This window comes from Pezoporus occidentalis, unplaced genomic scaffold, assembly GCF_034315485.1.
Source record: "Pezoporus occidentalis ecotype Australia unplaced genomic scaffold, CSIRO_AGI_Poc_V1 ctg75, whole genome shotgun sequence".
Taxonomy (NCBI): domain Eukaryota; kingdom Metazoa; phylum Chordata; class Aves; order Psittaciformes; family Psittacidae; genus Pezoporus; species Pezoporus occidentalis.
The window spans coordinates 1,979,573-2,000,556 of NW_026916104.1; the positions used below are offsets into that span (position 1 = coordinate 1,979,573).

The 20,984-nt window shown below is 36.2% G+C and overlaps 1 protein-coding gene across 6 annotated transcripts in view; it reads right to left on the minus strand.

The window, feature by feature from the left end:
* TBC1D5 (TBC1 domain family member 5) overlaps nucleotides 1–20,984 on the minus strand; it is a 257,561-nt gene that overhangs the window by 123,830 nt on the left and 112,747 nt on the right. For all 6 annotated transcript variants that reach the window (XM_062602061.1, XM_062602059.1, XM_062602060.1 and 3 more), the window contains 5 exons: nucleotides 16,122–16,224; nucleotides 9,857–9,945; nucleotides 8,281–8,331; nucleotides 8,123–8,192; nucleotides 2,519–2,691 (listed from right to left, as the gene is read on the minus strand). In XM_062602061.1, the coding sequence (XP_062458045.1) occupies nucleotides 2,519–2,691; nucleotides 8,123–8,192; nucleotides 8,281–8,331; nucleotides 9,857–9,945; nucleotides 16,122–16,224 (486 nt within the window). The remainder of the gene's footprint in view (nucleotides 1–2,518; nucleotides 2,692–8,122; nucleotides 8,193–8,280; nucleotides 8,332–9,856; nucleotides 9,946–16,121; nucleotides 16,225–20,984) is intronic.

The window sequence follows — 20,984 nt, forward strand, 5'->3', positions numbered from 1 at the left end:
AGGTTATAGAAGGATGCAAAGTATAAAATACCGTATTTTTAAGTAAGTGTGCAACTTCTTCAGGTTAGGGGACACTTCCACTAAATACAAGCCTTACACATTCATACTTCTCACCAAGAATGCCATAGTATCTTTTGAGGGAAGTTCCCAGTCTTTCTTCTACCATCTGTATATTTTATAAGTGGTATCGAGGCTGAAAGATGAATATTTATGTTGGCAAATCCAACAAACTTCAGTAAAACAATAAACTTCAACAAAAAGCTCGCATGAATTCTGCAGTTGGGTTGGGTTTAGCAATTATTAATAACCAATTATGTTTAAGAAATGATGTTTCTAGTTCAAGAAAAGTTAAATACAAAAAAAAGATCCAGCATCTGAGACTGTCAGCTGGCTCACTACTGGAAATTACTGTTCTGAAGAGTTCAGACATCATTAAAGGTGAGAATAATACAACAGTCATATTCCTTTCCCTTTCTTTTCCTCCTGTCCTCTATGTTAAATCAGAAGTCAGAGACTGATATGACCTCACAGGCAACCTACTTTGCTCTTCTACCAGTGCAGATTCATTCTCTATGCTACTACCCATTTCTGAGAGCTTTTCAAAGCCTGTCTTTAAAATATTCTGATGTTTTTTCCTTTGTTAATTCGATATATTATTTTATAGTCTAACAGCTCCTTGGTAGTAAGGTTTTTGTGATAGTCAGCCTGAAGCTCTCTCTCATAATTCATTCCCTTAACTGTAAATTTCTTTATTCAGATTCATTTCTATTTATGCCACACCAGACTGCACCATTCTTCTGTTATTATAATATTATGTTTTGAGAAAAGTATATTTTTTTCAATTATTTTTCTTACTGAAAGGCAAAATTTCATACTGAATCAAATACCTACAGTACAAATTATTTTTATCTCAAAATACCTGTCGGCAAATTTCTGAGCTTTATCTTATTTTCTGTGTGTTTTTGTAAGCCTTCAAAAAAAAGAAACACAATCTTTTTGTTTTCCTTGATATTGATACTGCCTAATTATTCATTACTACCTCTGCTTATTCATTACCACCCCTGAAGATTATTAGAGATGCTGCCTTTCTCTTCCACTCTAGTGAAGATACCAGAAAATACACAACTGTACACTATGCAAAAAAAAAATACTGTAATACTGTAGTACAATCCTCTTCATACTTCTAATACCTTGAGTTTACTTGGCTTGTTTTTTCTCTCCCTGTTACACCTTGCTATCAAAACTATTTAAGTAAGTTTTGTAGAATTACATTTATCTTTCTAATATATGTTATTTATAAGTCTGGGACTATTAAGTCTTACTTCAACTCTACTCTTGAGGGCATACTATGTCACAGCATTTTTACATTTTACTGTAACATCAAATTAGACTTTAATGTTAAGTATTGCAGTTATGGCCTGACATTTATACAGTCACCTTTTCCCTCCCGCTCTACATTTTCTATTGAGTTGTTAAATGTAATTCACAATTACATTTGGAAATTCACACCTATAAATGAAACTGGTGCTTGTGTTTTTTTTCCATTTAAGGCAAAGCCAATCTTATTTTAAATCATTGCAAAAAAAAAAAAAAAAAAGGAAAAAAAGTGTAATTTTTCTGTCACTGCAACTGCACATATGGCTTGCCAATTCTTTAAGGAATGATTAAAATGAATCAAACGTCTAGAATTCCAGACAAAGAAGGCAAAATTCTTCCTTAAAACCACAGTCAATTCATAGTTACTCTTGGTTCACCCTAGTTGCACAGTCTGTACTGACCGAGATTGATAACTGCAGCTGTAACTGATACGGATGCAATGCTGAGGAAATATGCAGACAAGGCCACATCCAAAGTCATACATAGCCCATTAAGCCCCCCTGGAAAAGGGGCACAAAACACAACTAGCTGAATGGCCCTGAGCCACCTTAATGCAAGAAGGACTACCTGCGCTGACTCAACATACAGACGCTGCTTAACTTTTAACATGCCCCACCATACTTGTATTACCGGTATCCAAAACCACATGCCTGCAGTAGAAGAAAGTTCACCGATACTGAACTGGTGATAAAATTAAATAAAGGAACCAGTCAGTGCTACTAATTTTCCCCTTCTCCCTTTGTGCCCGATTATCCCATTTCGTCTTATAGGAAAACCACAGGTAGGAAAGGTACTCGATTAAGTACTTCATCGCTGCACTGGGAGTCTGTCAAGTTCTCTTATTTTATAGAATCAGAGAATGGTTTGGGTTGGAAGGTACCTTAAAGATCATATAGTTCCAACACTCCTGCCATAGGCAAGGACACGTGTATCTGAATGGACTTTATCTGCATTGGGAATGCCACTGTCACTAATAAAACAGTGGAGTGTCATTTACTGTAATGCTGCAAATTGAACTAAGTTCTAAGAGAAAAGAAGTACTTCTTTTTAGCCCCATTCCTCTATCCCTAAATTCAAGTAAAACAAAGTCCTAATATAATGAAGTAAAAATTAAATTAAATAATGCTTTGCAAACACTTACAGCCCATAAATCTGAGGAGCAATTTCCAGTCGGTTCAGATGCATGTACAGCTCAATATCATGTTTCTTCAGCAGATGATCCTGAATTTGGTTTACTTTTGCTACAATAGCAATAGATGGGCCTAAGTCCTGTGGCCTTGCAAATGGCGCAGGTGTAATCATCACATCTTTTTCCTGCAGACACAGAAAATGAGAAAAAAAGAGAATATCCTATGAAGTCTTATTGTATAAGAGGGACTGTCTGCAAGAAATCTGTTTTGTTGTCATCACTGCCTTCCAAATAAACATATTAATAACTTGTTTCTTTTACAGCAAAAGAGGAATCTCAAGTATCCACTTCTGTGAAAGGTACTGTGGGATTCCCCTTCCCAGGCATGCCAAGGTTCATCCTCTCACTCTGCACATCAATTTTTATGCGCATGCTTTACTTTTCATGCTCTGACAAAGTGTTGACAGCTTTATTTTAGCTTTAATATCAGCGGTCTGAGTCAGTCCAGAGCAAAGCAGATAAACGGTAACTTAGAAGAGAATATATGCCCTCAGAGGACAATAAATTGCATACCAAATAGGAAATAACTTATTTTCAAATGACACTTCCTAAACAGGATTCCCTTGCTCAGAAAATCTGTTGGCTGTACCTCAAAATATACAAAACTTTGATAATGCATCAGAAAACTTATAAAACAAAACCAAAATAGAACAGTGAGATCAACCCAAGGACTGGAAGGTAGCTGGTTGCACCTAAAGGTTGTGCAAACTATGTAATGATCTAGAATACGACATAAACCAAATGAAAACAGAGAAGGAAAACTACTGGAGTATTAGTATCCTTGAACCTGATATTGTTCTTTTTTCTTTCTGCAAAAGAGGGATGCATTATTGAGAAAAAAGCAGAATGCTAGGAAGGAATTCAGGATGTAATGAACCACACTGAATAGGAAACATGTAAAAAGGAAGATCAGAAATAAAAAGGGAATACATCAAATGTATCAAGAGAAAGATTGAGGAAAGGGAAATGGAGAACTAAACTGTCAGGAACAATGCTAAAGTTATAAAAGAGGGAAAACTGAAACAGTAAGATTTCTCATTGATTTTGTTGTAATCTGTCATCATGGCTATCTGACGTGAAAGCTTAACTTTAAAAATAGTTACTGTTTTTATACACTTTTGCTAAATTTATTGATAGAGAAGCATTATCAAGGTCAATGGGTTAAGAATTTCAGAAGACTTCATTACAGTTTAAACTCTTGAAAGACAAGTTCACTTGGCTCAATACAGTGAAAAGCACATTATTTTTTACATTCAATAACAAAGAAAGTTTTTTTTTTGTTGTTGTAGAAACTATCCCCAAGGTTGTTTCCTATAGTTATAATCCTCTTCAACCACATTCTTTCTGTATTAGCATTTTAAGAGGAAGGAAGAGAAGTATCCATATTTCGCAAACCATTTACAACATGGTTTCACATTTAAGTGGGAGGTGAACATTTAATAATTTCTTCCAAAAAGCTTATTTTTTATGTTGATCTCCTTTGCTTGAAATATTTTTTTCTTAATTATTCCATTTCTGTACCATAGAAAATGTGTATGATGCTGAGCAGCTATTTCAGGTAAAATGATTCTATTTAAGGATCTGATTGATTATAAATGGTATCTTAAAATCTGCTTAATTGTTGCTTTGTTGTGGCAATTGCAGCAAAGGGATTTATCTGTCTATTACAGTGTGATGGTTTTGCCATGCTGTTGTGGTACCAAGACATATTCATTTAAGATGCCCCATCAATTTGCTTGACAAAAGCTCCCTCAGACAGACCGTCAAATAAAGCTCACTGAAATGGTGTCCTTTCATTCAAAATCTTTTCTGTTCTACCAAACAGAAATTTAAAATAAAACATCTAGCACCTTAGGGGCTAATAAGGAATGCTGCCACTTACTTAAATACTAAAGTTCTTCACAGCTGCATGTACGTTGAGAAAGGATGTTTCTCCTACCTCCTTTAAAAATTATTCTATTAACTTCTTTATTACCAAACCGGACAGCTTTCTTTTTACCTTGATTTTTGCTTCTCCCTTGCATGGCTATTTCCTATCTCTGTTTCAGACCCATTTCATTATTTTCTTGGTCACATGCTAGAATGCAGAATAGCGAAAAAGGGTATCCACTGATCTCCTTCTCAACTATACAGGAAAACACTCAAAGTATGATATAATAGCATTGCCTTAAAGTTAAATGCTAGTCTACAGTAACTACTTGCATAAACAAATCAGTAATTAGTTGCATAAACATATCTTTGAAACTAAGTCTGTAACTCCACACATTCATAGACTATGCATGTTCCATCAGCTGGTGCACATAGTGGGTATGAATTTTTTTCTGGTTTATTCAAGTTGACTTTTAACTTCAGTGTAACCACTGCATGCACTCATAACTCTGATGACTCAAAAGATCTGCATTTTAAGCTTTTCTCTATAGGCACAGATTCTCATATAGAAATCTCAACATTAGGATCTATCTACTTGTAATGTCTATCTGCTGATTCGTAATGTAAGACTAGCTAGTTACTCAAATTAGCCTTTACATCATTAGTTGTCTGTGGGTTTAAAGCTGTCTTTACAAAATTAGAAAGCAGACTTTTAAACACTGGCTCAAGTGTCAAAAGATTCTGCATATCAAAACTAATGCAAGCTTCCTCTTAACAGCAGAGTGCCAAAACTGGAGTTATTTATCACTTGCAAGCATTTGTGCACCTTGGCATAATGCAGCACTGACACATTGCTGACTGTCAGACCGACTGACTATCAACATGGCTAAGTGCATCAAATAAGATATACTGGATTACCATTTTTAAAAGCATGAGATAAGTAAATGGCATCCATCAAAATGCAGTTCATCAGCATCTTCAAAATTAACCCATTAACAGAAATCCTCAAAGCATGTCATAATCTGTGGGGACAGCAGCTGCAATCAGTAATCAATGCCATGACTTTCCATGCTTCCTGATTTGGTGCACTCCACCAAGAAGCTCAGTGGATGACTAGAGTGCATATGATATGTCTGTTGTCTCCTCTCACACAATTTGGTTGAGAAAATGATAGATAATACATTTAGTCAGCTGAAATGACTCCAAAAAATCACATCAGCTGGTGTGAAAGAAACAGCCCAAACAGAAAGATGCTCAAATAAACTGACACAGCCAAGCCGCCAAAATATTTAACTAGAAATGACTCGCTGTGCCTGTGCCTAAAGCACAGAAGCCAAGTGGACATCCTGATATTGTGCCCCTGCCCATTCTCACTATATATTAAGTTGCCACATGAGGCAAAACACCTGTTTTCTTTTTGTGAGCTTCTAAGTCTTGGAAAAAAAAAAGAGTGCCTGCATTTAGACATCTACTGCTGACATGAAATATAAATGATCAATCCCAAATGGATGCAGTTTACAATAAAAAGACAAAAAGTGGGACGTCTCAGAGATGTGCTATTCTGTTTACGGGACAGCATAGATTCACCTCTAAGAACAATTTAAATATGGATAGCAGTGAAATGCAGATGAAAAATTTAGAGTAAGTATTACCAACAGAATCATCAAATTGTGCCACAAAACATTACCTACCACAACATGAACTGGAATGGCTGACAGTCGATACTAATACAATTTATATATTCACGCATTTAGGAAACAAATGCTACAGCAGTAAAGAGAGGCTAGGACACAGTATACATATAAACCGTGGACAGATTTCTCTCATTAACCACTGGGGAATGGAGTAGCTGGAGAAGCTCCTCTAATGGCAATTGGGAGTAATGGAACCAACTGTTAGAGGCTATAAAATGTAACATGTCTCTCAGAGCACACGCTTTCATTGCTTCCTTTGTGAAGATTCAGACTTTATTATGTAGCTAACCCTCAAAGTCATGATTGTAAAAGGCATATGTACAAGAAAGGATTATTAAAGATTATACATGTTTGCAAAGAACAAAAACAAACAACTAGATATTAATCCATGCGCTTTGCATTGTTAATTTTTTATGCCACAAAAGGACTGGAAAGGGCAATATAAACTTTCACCTTCTACCAAAGCACTGCAAATCTGTAAGCAGTTACTTCCCAGAGTAGAATTTCACCTCAGACTTTACCACCTCTGCCACAGGAACTGGAACAAATACATTTGAACACACTGAACTCTGAAGCGCTACGTACAGAGAAATGTCTCACAGCTTTGTTGTTGGAACAAAAATGACTACGTAGTAAGTTCATAATATTCACATCTCATATGCTTTATCCTTAGTTACTAAGAATTATGTAAAAACACAAACCCAAATAATAATTTTTACCTGTAGATAGCTTACGCCAAGATGCCAATGATCCACGTCTAATAAAATATATACACAAATACATTTAAATATTTAAGGAAAATAGAAGGCTTTATGTGCATCTTGGTTAAACACCTTTTTCTTCAACAGACAGGCAAAGCTACCTCTCAGATTACTACTCCCTAATTGCAAATATAGGTTTTGGTGCACACATGTGGACATCCAAACCCAAACAAATTCTTACTAATTTTTTTGTTAGCTACAGATAATCACCCTGTGGTCTACGTGAAAAACTCTGAAGTGAATCACGCTGGAACCAAGCTTGGAGGATAACCCTTTTAAGATATAATACACTGAAAGTCTTGGCAATACCTGCAATAGGGCTATGTTCTGCTAGAGCCTTCTACATACACTCCACCACACAAGTAATTTTTCAGAATTAAAAAACAGATAAATGTAAGGAGGGAAAGAGATAGGAAAAAAGTATTCAAAGAAAATCTTGAGCAACTGATGTGAGGGAACTGTCCCTCATGCCATGCATGAAAAATGGTTACAGGCAAGGAGGAGATGGTCCCTAGAAGCTGCCTGCAAGGAATAGTTCCGTAGAACTAGGAACACTGAAAAAGCTCTTCTTTGGAAAGAAGCGACATACTAAATACAGTGATGTCTGTATAGCTGCACAGGAGATCTGAGGGCAAAGACATTCCCTCTGTTTGAATACCCTGAGGTCAAGAAAAAGTAAGGAAATGTAGTGATGAAGTCGGGGAGGGGGAGGAGGGAATATGCACCCTGGCCTTTGATTGACGGTATATGATTAAAGTTTTGGTTTCACAGCAAATTGGTTATATATTAAAGAGCTAAAACCATTCAAGCCTCCATAGGTTAAATACTGCCTATATGTATTTATTTAGTATGACATCTGCACAGGTTTGAGACACACATATGTGCCTATGAGAGGCATTCTTTCAAATGCTACACACAAACATCACTCATGCATAGGAGAAACTGCATTTGTACATTCAGCTTTCTGATTACCAAGTGATCTTTCAACAAATAGGAAATCTTAACTGGGATCTTAACAAATACTTATGTATTTGTATGTATTATGTAGTAAAGATCTTAACAAATACTTATGAACAAATTCTGAAGAGCCTCTAAAGGATGTAAACTTATTTGAGCCTACTTTAACCAAGTCTTTTAAGAGAAGATGCCTTCTTACCTTCAGATTACTTCAATCATATTAAAAATCCTATTTTTTTAAAAATACAATAAATACATTTTAGAGCTATATTTACCTTCTGACTGTCATGTTCAAAAGTTGAAAACCAATGTTCTGCAGTTTTCATAAGACGTGTGAACATTGCACTGGAGAGGAAAAAAGCAGAAACTTGGCGTTAAATAATGTATTATAAGTAAGAGCAAATAAAATGTAAAGGAAGTTGCTAAAACTTACTAGGCATCATGTTCCAGATATTCAGGATTCAAAAGAACTTTCATTTCCTCGCTGAAAAAGGCAACAGTGAACAATCCAAATGTGAATGTTTATTTTTGGTCAGCGTTCTGCATGTACTATTATGTATTTATAAGCCAACTTTCATATAAAGTGCAAATGAGAAAACTAGCCTTTTTAATTAAAAAGAGCAACTCCATTGAACAAATGAAGTCTTTCGTTTTTATAAAGATCAAAAACAAATTAGCTGCCTTGTCTGCACTACAATGAAGTAACCATCTAATTATTCCAAATAACAAATTACTGAATGTCACAATGTATTATTTGAATATGCTTGATCTAGAATAATTGATTGCTGCACAATCTATCACTGTTTGTCCCAAACAAAAAAAAAAATATGGTTACTGGTCAAATACACAGTATCAAAACATTAATTTATTTTGTTTTAATAGCCTGTATTTTTATTGTACTTTAACAGCAATTAATCAGTGACAGCACCTCTTTTCCATCTACTTTGCTTCTTGGCTCTACTTTTTCAGTGGGGATGGAACAGAATGCTATGCATAACACATGGTTATTTTAAGTTACTTAACACTGAAAAGCATCTTCTAGGTAATTTCAGGATTACAGACATTGAATACAACAGACATTGAATAAAACCACACACTTGTAAATAATCTAGATCCTTATCCTTAACTGCCTTTGGACAATCAAGTTGAGGGGTACTAACGGAGGTTATATTATATAGTACATATAATTAAATTGGCTTTTATTCATTACTTGGCTCAAAAGAATGCAAAAAGACAAATGAAATGTCCTAAATATCACAAGTGATACAAGAAGGCAATTAGTTTCTTTTTTTGTTTTCTAAAAAACCCCAAAACTTTACACATAGGGCAAGAAAAAAAGCATCTGTATTTTTTGACGGACAGTCACGTGTGAGGTAATATTTTATACATTTTATACATATGTGTATAATTACATGTGTACATACCCACATGAAGTTTGACTGGAACAGAGAATCAACAGCTAAAACTAATGTTATTACAAAGTCAAAGGACAATCAAATATGGCAGCTGCAACACTGCAGGTGATGAAAGAAATACCAATCACAATAATTTGTCTACATTGAGGTTTTTTTTCCCTCTTTTAAGATATGAGGAAAGAGAATTGGTAACACGTCTGTTCTATGAATGTGGTTCTCTAATCTGCCTCCTCTCTGCAATGACAAAACCTAAACCATTTCTGGCAATAAGGTGAAACAGCAGGTAGGTATGTAAGCATTTTGATTAAGGTTCTCCTTAGGTTTCTTGTCTCCCCTTTTTTTGCCATCCAGTACCTGTGAAGGGGCCAATGTCCACACTTTCAATCTCCATTTCAGCAGATGTAGTATGGAAGATGAAATAAGGTCATTTACATAAAACCATGAAAATGTAACAATTTCTGGTATCAGTTTACCCATTATAAACAAAGACTTAAGAAATGCATATTTAAAAGTTCAAGTCCAGCCAACTTATTTATTTATTAATTTTTAAGAAAGCAGCTTTTTAATGCTATACAAATAAAACACAATGCTTGCCTTGGTTGTGCAGCTTCACTGGCATGTGAAAAAGCTTGATGGTCACAATGCAGGATAAAGACAATGGGAGCTAAAAGTTCGTGCATACCCTAAAAATAAAAGGAAGCAAAAGTATAGTAAGATTTTACAGTCATATAATAGTTCCTAATGGGTAGCATCAGGCAGCCAGCAATATCTGATGCAGACTAAGTAAAAGCAAGACAATTTACATTCTTAATGGAACAGTTTCATAATCAATGGCTTTTATCTTAAAGTCTGATTAAATCCAAGTGTTTATTCTTATATAATATACAGAAACAAGTTATTCTCCCTTTTTCTACCACAACAGAAAACAAATTGGCAGTGGTAGGCAACCCTGCACCTGGCAGTTTACTCCAAGATCTATGTTCATAAATATGAATTTTATTTATGATAATTACAATCATGATCCACAGTACAAAGACCTGCAATAGGGACAAATTTCGAAATTTAAAATTATTTTTTATTTGATAATTTCCAAAACCATAGATAAAAGCGTAACAGTAGCCTTCAGAGGAGACAAGGGATGCGATTGGGAAAATCAGAAAAATTCCATTCCTATGGACATGGGAAAGAAAATGAGTGTTTGGTTTTTTGGGTTTTTCTAAAGCTGGTATGTCAGTATTAAAAATAAACTCATTATAACATAATGCGTAGGAGACCTGGTACTGTTTCATTGTAGGCAATTACTAGTACATGCAATCTATATGAAGATACAGAAAAAATACAGAAACATACAGGCATCAGAACAGGACGGATAGTTGAGGACTTGGGCCAGCATTAGAAACATGGTTGGGCCTCCCAGGCCAGCTATTGGTGCTTTTATCCAGAGCTCACCAGGAACAAAAAAAGGGGTCTTGATTTGCTTTAGTACACCTGGGGCTTGTCAATTTGTTATCAGAAGCAGAAGCAACCAGTTCCGGAAACAAGCAATCCAGTTGGCAAGCTGCAACACACTGGCAGGTAAAACAATAGCCTGCACAATGAAACCTTGTCTTCAGCAGATATTCAGCCCCTTCCCTCATATTAGATCAGGGAAAAGGAGGATTTGAGGTATCATAACTAAGGAATTTGGTTATGCCAAGGGAGTTGGGCTCCCAGTGGTAGACTAGGACAGCAGGTGAGAACTATGCAAGCTACAGGTTGGGGTTTGGGTTCGGGTTCAGCCATACAGAAGTAGTGGGGAGAGTCCTTCCATGATGGATGGGATGTGGTATGAAGGGTTGAGATGTGTTTGATGGCCTCTGGACACAGGGATTACTGCAAGGGAAGGGAAATCCTAACCTCAGCCCAAAACTACCAACCAGAGCCAGGGCTTGGTGCCGGGTGCCCAGGCTACTCCTGCTGGGTGTCACTCTGGATGGAGTTCTTGCCCAGCTGTGCTCCAGTTCAAAGCTGCAACTCCCTCACCAAGTGGAACCTCAGTCCCAGTTCCAGGTGAGTGCTCTGGGCAGACAGCAATGCCAGGAAGACCATCTTGTCTACCCTGTTGGCAGAAAGCACTGGGGCTGCTGGACTATCAAACTCACAGGCATTTCAGATTGCTGTTAGGAGTCAGATAATTGGTGCTTTTTATGCTTGTAGTTCCAAGCTAGGGATTCTCTCCACTTGCTTTTCCAGCTCTTTCAGTTATGGACAGACATGAGCAATGATAGAGATACATGCTTGTGCAGCTACCCTGCTGCCTTGCTGGTATACCAGTTGATATCCCATGCAGCATTTGAGAAGTATTCAGTATCACTGAGTTAGCTTATTCGCTTCATGTGTATCAAACAGATCTATTAACTACTAAAACCCTTTAAATTTTATTGGAAATAATGGGAATTTCCCTTAAGTGGTCCAAACTGAGCAGAGAGGTGGATGTGGAAGCCCTGTCTAACTCATTTTTGAGTGTGCAATAACTTGTATTTGAGTGTGCAGCTAATTCCATGTTAGTGATTCTTATCTGTTCATAAGAGGGAATTCCAATACCTAGCAGTGTTGAAGGGGAAAAAAAAAAAAGAAAAAAAGAGGTTTGAAAATTTCTCTGTGTCCTATTACTTGGAATCCTAGAAAATTTAACTTCAGATTCTTCAGGACTGAGATCAGGACTGTTAAAGCCTCAACTGCAAGGTTGCAGCAATAGCAGTCAGGTGACTGGGCAAAGCTAAAGACAAGAAAAACTACAGAAGTTTGGATGTTTTCTTTCTTTTCCTATTTTTGAACCTTTAGAGACTACTTAGAAAGATGAAGGCTGAAGAGAAATTCAATTAGGAAAAAGCCCGGTGTAGCCACTTGATTTCAGGAGCTGATCTAGAATTCCCAAGCACAACAATATTGGTTAGACTGCAAACTGCCAACTTTAGATTTCTGGAAGTCTTGTGGTCATACCAAGAGGGAAAGGAATAGTACGGACAGGGAGAAAGGGAAAGGATTAGAAAAGAAATGTAAGTGAAAACAGCATTTAAATAAACTACGGATAACCCAGGTTGTACTTTCCGACATACTCACAGCCCTCAGATAATTAACAGCTCCACGTCTAATCTTTTATTCACCCTGATATACTAACATGAAATATGAGAAATGGAAATGCCAAAAACTTGACTGTCTAATAAAGCTACCACCTGAGCTGTAAACTTATAAGCTGAAGAAAGAGGACATAAAATAAGAATTAGTTATAAAAGATAAAAGCACATCATACGTTCTTCCAACATAATAATGTATCAACTTTGTAATGAAGTAGAATCATGATGTGGCTGCCCACATACAACAAAAACAAAACAAACAGATGATGAAATATTGGGATTTCAAAAAGATACCTCTGATCTTTCAGTTACAGTAGTACTTCAAATGTTTAGAGATTTTTAGCTTGGCAAGAAAAGATACCAGTATAATATGCATACACTTATTTTTTCAGTGCTGCAGTTTACTAAAACTTTAGTGTTAATAAAAAAGTTGACAAAGCTCAGATAATTTTATGACACTCCCCAGCTACAACAAAATATTGATTTCATAATACATTCTATGGTTTAAAAAGAAAACCAGAAATGCAGCATTTTGACAATGAAAACCGGATCAATGCATTTCAAAATTATATTGACATCTCTAGCAATCAAATCATGAGTAAACAACAGTTAGCCTAGTGATTTAGCTTAATTGTCACTACTTCTTTTCAGTTTAACTAGGACCAGAATTTTGTCACCAGTCTTACAGAAGAATGCTAACAGTAATTTTTATATATTCTTAAGTACAATGTGCTATTCTCTTTAGATGTTATATTTACAGCTACTATTTAAAAATTCAACGATCCCTGTGAGGATTCTGTCTTTAAAATCTCTCATACAGATTCACAACATCCTACTCCATTTGACTAGGGACAGGAATATTTTTTTCCTCATCAAATAAAATGTTACTTCCTGCTGGTCAAAAAAACCATGAACCCTACTATAAAGACAACTTCATGCATATATGCATATTAAGCAAACATTATTGATTGCTGCTTGTAAGACTATATGGCTGATGCTATGTAATAATTTTAATGAAATGTTGTAAACTGCAGATGTATTTTATTTACAAGTATGCAAATTGTCAAGGAACTAAAACTTTTTCCAAGTATTTTGAAAGGGAAACATCAGGTCCTGTACTGATGCTGACAGACAGAAGTATGAGTTTTCATTTAGTGGCTAAGTGTTATAATTCTAATACGAAATGTAGCTCTTGCATGCAGTCATACAAATGAGACAGAGGAATTCCCATAGAGAATAACAGGACCAATCTCAGGATTGATACTGAATATGAGGACAAACTCCTTAATTTGAACTTTGTATTCAGGTAACTGTGGAGGGAGAGCAGCATGGAGGTGATCTGTTATCGATGAATTAATGGTAACCTTCATTATTTTCAAGAAAATATGCTGGACTTTGATGTAGTGGTAATTATTATGGGAAGTGGGGCTTGAGTCAATGGTGAAAACAGAACCAATAAAAATAGTAGTACAGGAAGACTGATTGCAAGATAGGTATTTGCCAAAAGAGGGAAAACACAACCTCCTGTCACCATCCCAAACTCTATTTCCTATTACCCAATTTAGAGAAGGGTACTTATGGACATGAAAGAAAAATGTTACCTAAAAGGAGATGGACATGGTGACAAAAAAGCAGGATTGTTACTAGTTAGCTAGCAGGAGCATTAATTAACAAAACAAACAAACAAACCCTTTTAAAAAGAAAAAATAAAAGCTCCTAATAAAAGTGACACATGTCCACAACACGAGAGGAAAACCACAGTCATTTGCCATTTTGTAGACTTGGCACAGCACCACAAGACTTTGGGTGATACACTGAACACACTTCAGAGAGATTAAATCAACAGTCTTTCATGATCCAGATTTATTTCATTTTCTGCACTTAACCTTTCCCCTTAGTCTTATAGCAACCACTTCCTGGAATTACTGCACTACTGACGAACACCAGTTGAAAACAGAGGTAAAGAAGTTTTCTTTGTCAACAGCCTGTAGGCTTGCAAAATTGAACCTGTTCTTTTATCTGCCTATGTTCATTTAGCCCACCAAGCAGTCTTTATTAAAGCTGAGGCATCAGGCAGTCAAAGTTCATTAATACCATTTATATAATCTCTGCAGTTTCAATTAACTCAGCAAGACATTCTACTACATGATAACACTCTCATTAATTCAATAAAATCCCATAACTATTAACAATATGGTCTATGTTAAACGGGGTGTCACCTAGTAGAAAATAACAGCTTTAACAGCTTGTGATGAAACACAGGGCTTTTTTTTTTGTTTTGTTTTAAATTTGATCCGGCTAAATATTCTATTCTTATGTAAAAGGTGTTATTCCTTGGTAAGGAATCAAGAGGATTTTAAATATGAGCAGAGGGTAATTAAGTCCTTTTAAGTCATATCAAAGAGTAAAATAATACTTCTTGTTCAATAAATGATAGACTACATTAGCTGGAATGTGTTCTTCCATTCTCCCATCATCAGTACTCTGGACTATATTCACTAGAAGGGGAAGGCTGAATACTGTTGAAGTGTTTACTTTAGTAGTGCCCTTCAAAATGCAATTCACAAATCTCATTCTTATTCTCATGCAAACCTTATCACTTATTCATAGTCTGTCAAAAATGAGAAATAACTAGCTGATAGAGATTTCATGTGTTTGACAATTATATATTTGATTTTTGTTACAAGCTGTAAAATAGTTCTTCAAAAATAACTGTTCCTGCAACTCACATGCATCCTTTTTTTTTTTCTCACAAAACACCACTAATTTCCTGGCTTGAGTATAGAGTGGTCAAAGACCATGCCTGAAAGCTTACAGTGTCTTCTAAAAACCTTCACGTTTACTAAACCTCTGTATTTTTGTCATGAAAACATTTTTGTCTACCTAAAATTTGCTGCTTTACAGTTTATCATTTGTCAGTGCACACAGAGTATCCCTCAGTTTGTCAGTCCCTACTCACCGCACTGATAAGAGCCTGAAGAAACATACAAATAAACTTCTGTATATTCTGCATATTGGTCTTGCTATATTAATTTAGTATCAAGCTTATTGTCACTTCAAAACCTTCAGAAAAAATGTTGAATTAAATTATCCTGCATCCCATATGGACGCACAGTTAGTGCAGCTTTAAGGTTTTCTTTACCATTTTATCAAAAATGGTTTGAGCAGGCTCTCCCTCAGGTAACACTGTAAAACTGGTATTTGCAGCACCCTTATCCTTCAGTCAAGAGGCATTTGTCAGCTGCATTGTATTTGGATGCTACAGGGTTAGATAAAAGATCTATTCACTAACGTAGTGCACAACTTTAGGACTTTGAGGAGTAACTTCAAATATTATGTAAAAGTTAAAATAGTAATGCCTGAATTTCAAAAGTCACTATTTTTTTGTTTATTCAGTACCATTTTTAATCCTGCTGCATACTGTCTTTCTTTGCCTAAGCAGAGAAAGCCTTTCTATTTTTCTTTCTTGGCCTACTTTGAAGAAAAAGATGCTGTTTATAAAAAAATTTGAAGTTAGACAACACAACTTAGCAACCTTAAAGAAAACAATTTGAGGGACTGTGTTATGAGGAAAAAGCATATGTTATTCTATGAGCTTACTTTTCTTACTATCCAGCTGACAAGCAGCTCTTTGATTACTTTAGCATTATGATACAACTTCAGATACAACGGAACTACATTATTGCCAAACCGTATAGAAAATGTTGAGTCAATGAATGCCACCTGTACAGGATTTTCATTACCTGCTTATAAAGCAACTGTTCATTTTCTCTGGCGTAGCAGAACAGAACATCTGTAAGAATTTTTCTCACATTCTCTTGCTGGAAATACTGCATTTCAGGAAAGCTGAAAATGAAGAAATACAGTGAAAATGAACATTACAGCACACAGAATCTCAGTCGCTGGTCTTCTAGAAGTGGTTTTAGGTATGACAGCACCTTCCCTTGTCTGCTTTCGCACTGCTCTGTGAATTGTGGATGCTGACAGAGCAAGAATACTTCTAAAGAAGTATTTTTGTAGCCAAAATTCTGAACCACGTTCTTTAATATACATCAGTCCACTGAGAGGATGATGGTATCACCAGTTATATTTAAATAAGCAATCCCTTTTAATATTATGAAAACTAGAGATCTGCAAGTACAGCGGCAGATTGCTTTAATCACCAACTCCTTACAAACACCCAATCCACTGAAAATGAACCTCAGCAAAATTAAACAATGAAGTATATGAGTATGTTCCTGCCTAAAGAATCAGGTTCCTTTGATTCTCAATGTCATGAAAATAAATTGAGTTGATACAGAATGAAAAAAAATAGAATGAGAGGCAATGACTGACGCAAAAATCTACCCACTTCCTGCGGACAGGAACTAGTACTAAGCCTAGCAGGCCAATCGACCATTCTGGTTCCAGGTGGTACAGCATCCCAACAGCAACTTAACGCAAAGACTGTGCTCCATCAATTACCAAGTCCTTCACCAGTGAATCTAAAACTTTCTAGAAAAGGAGCGTGATCAAAAAATCCAAGCAACAACAATTCCCCTCAGAATAACTATTCAGTTAAAACTAAACCAGCTGCAAACTGTTACCTACTGATTAATTTCATCCAGACACTGGAAAAATAAGCACCAAAGATCAATTCTCCATAGATAAAAACCATACTTTTTATAACATCCTCCATTTTTTTTAATCGGTGTTAAATTGGCAACTGTAACTGCATCATCAGTCTGCCCTGCAGTTTCACTAATAGCGCTCAGCCCTGTTCTTCATTTTTTCAAGATAAAGCTCAGGCAAAGGAAGAGTGTAAGAGCTACAGTAAGTTAAGGAAGTTTGTAATCTTTCCAGTTATACTGGAAAAAAATGGAAGGAAGAAGAGTGTCAGAAGCATATACACAAATGTTCAATGGTTAATGAATCTCATAATTGACATTAAAACCAGTATCCTAAGCTCCAATGTATCTTACTGGCATCTTTTGTGATGCAACATTATTGGGGATTTCACTGTTTTTAGTACCTGCCTCAAATAAATTTTACAATTATGAAATCATTTGACAGTTTGGCAAATATCCTTTAGAGACATAGGATGAAGTGGACCTAGTGTCAGAATAAGAGAGAAGAAGCTGGGAAAATCTGCGTATAATCCAGGAAAATGTAACTATTTACAGTCTGTAACTATTCTGGTTCAACTTTCACCTGCGCATCCTGCTCCTTAAATGTTGGAGGCAGGAAATAAGGTGATTGTGCAGGACATACCTTAATGAATAAGTGCACAAACAAAACCGTTTTTTTTTTTTCATGGTTAATGAAAAAGTAACTAGATGGAAAAAAATGTTTCATAAAGCAACCACCCCAAACCACATCCAGCTACACGGAGCAAAAACAAAACCAAAAAAATCTGGAAAGGTAGGATACTAAAAGGAAAAGATCAAACTGGACAAAGAAAACCAGAAGATTACTTAAAAAGACAACATAGTAACCCTCAGGCTAGATTGCTGACATAAAGGCTATATAGTATTGTCAGTTTTGAGATGAAATCACACAGACTGTAGATAAATTTTCTTCAAGCAAATTTTCTTTTTCCTCCTTCCCAAGTCTAAGTTACAATGCTAAACTTTAGATTAGTTATAGCAAGGCTGTTGTAAAGCCTGTCACAGAGAAAGAATATAGGGAACTTTAATGAATTACTTTAGATAAAACTATTAGTGTTAATAATTACTGTAGTCATCTCACAGAGGTGATGACAGGTGAGCACAAAACCATAACTAATTAAGGCTAGAAAAGTGCTTTGAAATCCTTGGATGGAGGACCTAAATTAAGAGCCAAGGCAGAGGAGACGCTGGCTTACACATAGCAATACTGAAGGCCTGTGGAAGGCATTGGGATGAAAGGTGTAGCATTTTCCTGGCACCTGGTGGGGGTAATGGTAGACCAACATTTGGAAACTTGTATGCAGTTGTACTAATCATATTACTGTAAAGGAAGGACACAGCTGAGACCAAAAGTGCATTACGGCAGATGGCAATCAACATAATTTAGGGTTTTGAAGAGATTATTTCTGAAGGACTGTTATTCAGGCCTGCCCTAAGAAGTTTAGGAAAAGAAGACTAATAAAGAAAACCCCAAAATACACAGACATATCTGTGAGGATCTAATAATATCAGAGATTGTTACACAAAAGATAATAATGAACTCAGGAATAAGCTGGCTGAAGTATTAATTATAGTAAATGTAAATACAAGAGATCACAAAGGAACTATCAGTTCAGGATGGATTTTTATTGAGAATGTCATTTCATGATTAAAGCACTGTTTTAGAAATACAGTATCCCAAATCAGACAAGGTAAGGAGACTTTTCATGAGCACTGGAATATTACGTTTAATTACGTTTCTGAGAAAGACTACATAAGGATATGGGAATTTTGCTAGACTGTTTTACCACAACCACTACAATTAAACAACAGTGCATTCAAGTCCCTGCTGTCTGAAAGCAAACACCATTGCAAGTTAGTTACAATTTTCTAATACATTCCTTTAGCCCACTTAGGGTCCCATGCACCAGAGGCAAGCCAGACTTTGACACAGAAGAAAGAGACTGCCAACCAAATAAAAGGATGCACAAATACTTTATAAAACAAATTTGGTGACAGACAGGAATAAGGCTCTTAACCACAGCCATGGAATGACCATCTTTCTTTCACAGACTCCATTCCCCGCCATTCCCCAATGCTGTTACTCAGCTGGAATGGGGAAAGATACTAAACCAGAAAAAAAACAAGATGCTCTTGCAAAGGTTTGGTAAAGGATAATAATAACTCCCCACTCCTCCCTCGTTGCTCACTTTTATCTTGAAAAGGAATAAATTGGTGTATAAAGATAGATCTTTCTTCCAGCAGTCCATCCTCTTACACAGAAACTAGAATTTGTCCCCTGAAACTTAATGGATTGCTGTTTCTTCCCATCTCTTCTACATGTTTAGGAAGGATGCAGCTGCTTTCCTCGCTACCTCTTTTTTAGGTGGGTTTGGTTTTTTTTTTTGTTATCTGGGGGATGGACTTTGAAACAACAGCACCCACCACTACTCATCTCCACAGTTTCCATTGCCCTAAATTGTGACTGTTACTTCTGCAGCAAAAACTAGGTACACCAATACATAAAAACACTACTACAGAAGAAAAGAAATCCACTTGATTAGTCTACTGGGAATGCTCCCTAAGCATTTTGTTGTTTAAAATACTGCAAAGAGAAAGAGGGTAATAAAATCTAACCATTTATAATCTTAGATGTACAAAGTGATGCCAGCAAGTAGACTGGTGTTTTGTTTTGACTGGTAGTTAGATGCTCTTGCATCTGCCAATCTTCAGATTTCTCCATTTCTGGAGAATGTTTTCAAAAATTCTTCTTTATCACTTAGTTGCTTAATCATCTCAAAATAAATCTGCATTGTTTCTTGGTACATCTTTTGACTGACAGTAATTAATCACTGCATTCCTAAGCCTGTTATGAGTTACCATGGTGCTAGTTCATGCACGTTCCTTTTTTAGTAGAACAATAGAATGCAGTATTATAGTCATAACTTGGTTGATACTGCTATCTACATTTAAAGTAAGGCTTTTACCTGATTTATAGTAAACTTCTCTTACCCTCTCTCCCACCCTCATTTTTAGAAGCTTCTCACTTAGAAAGAGATGGTGTTTGGTTCCAGCTCAAATGTACGTGTTTCTAGGCGGCTGAAGGAAAATCCATTCTGAACCTCTCAAATCCCATAAACAAGCAAGTCAGGTGATTAAATGGAACTGTTGATCACCAGAGTTAGGACTAACTCAACCAAATCCTTCCCTACTTCCCTTGGAAATATTGGAAATTCTTATTATGCAACCAGCAAAAAAACTGTATTTAGACATTATGGCTTGCCTCTCCTGACTTTAGGTGACGCAGTTAGGTTCAAGTGACCTAGAAGCCCTTTATAATTACTGCAGAAAAACATACTACTCTACAGTGTGATTTATCAGACTTCAGTACTAGACATTTACTTTAGGAAGATGTGATTTGTGTCCTAGAATTCTTCAGGTACATACATACACACACACAAACCAATTTAAACCAGTACCAAGTTTAAAAGCGTATTTCTATGAATTTTCTCCCACCTATTATGACTACACTTCAGAGACTTCTAATAAAGACATTATGAAGTTAAATTTTTAACTGCTTTGATCTGTAGAGGTTTGCTACTCTGTGCAGTTAGCGTCACTCTCTACAGCATTATTTACTTGATGCTGTTGGATGACGGAGTACTGAACTGGGTGACAAAGAATATAAAATATTCCCTAAATTAGAAACAGAAGCTAGAAGGTAATGATTATGTAACTGAACATAATACTAAATTATTTTAGGCTACCACAGAATCATAGAATAGTTAGGGTTGGAAAGGATCTGAAGATCATCTAGTTCCAACTCCCCTGCCATGGGCAGGGACACCTCACACTAAACCATGTCACCCAAGGCTCTGTCCAACCTGGACTTGAACACCGCCAGGGATGGAGCGTTCACAACCCCCCTGGGCAACCCATTCCAGTGCCTCACCACTCTCACAGTAAAGAATTTCTTCCTTA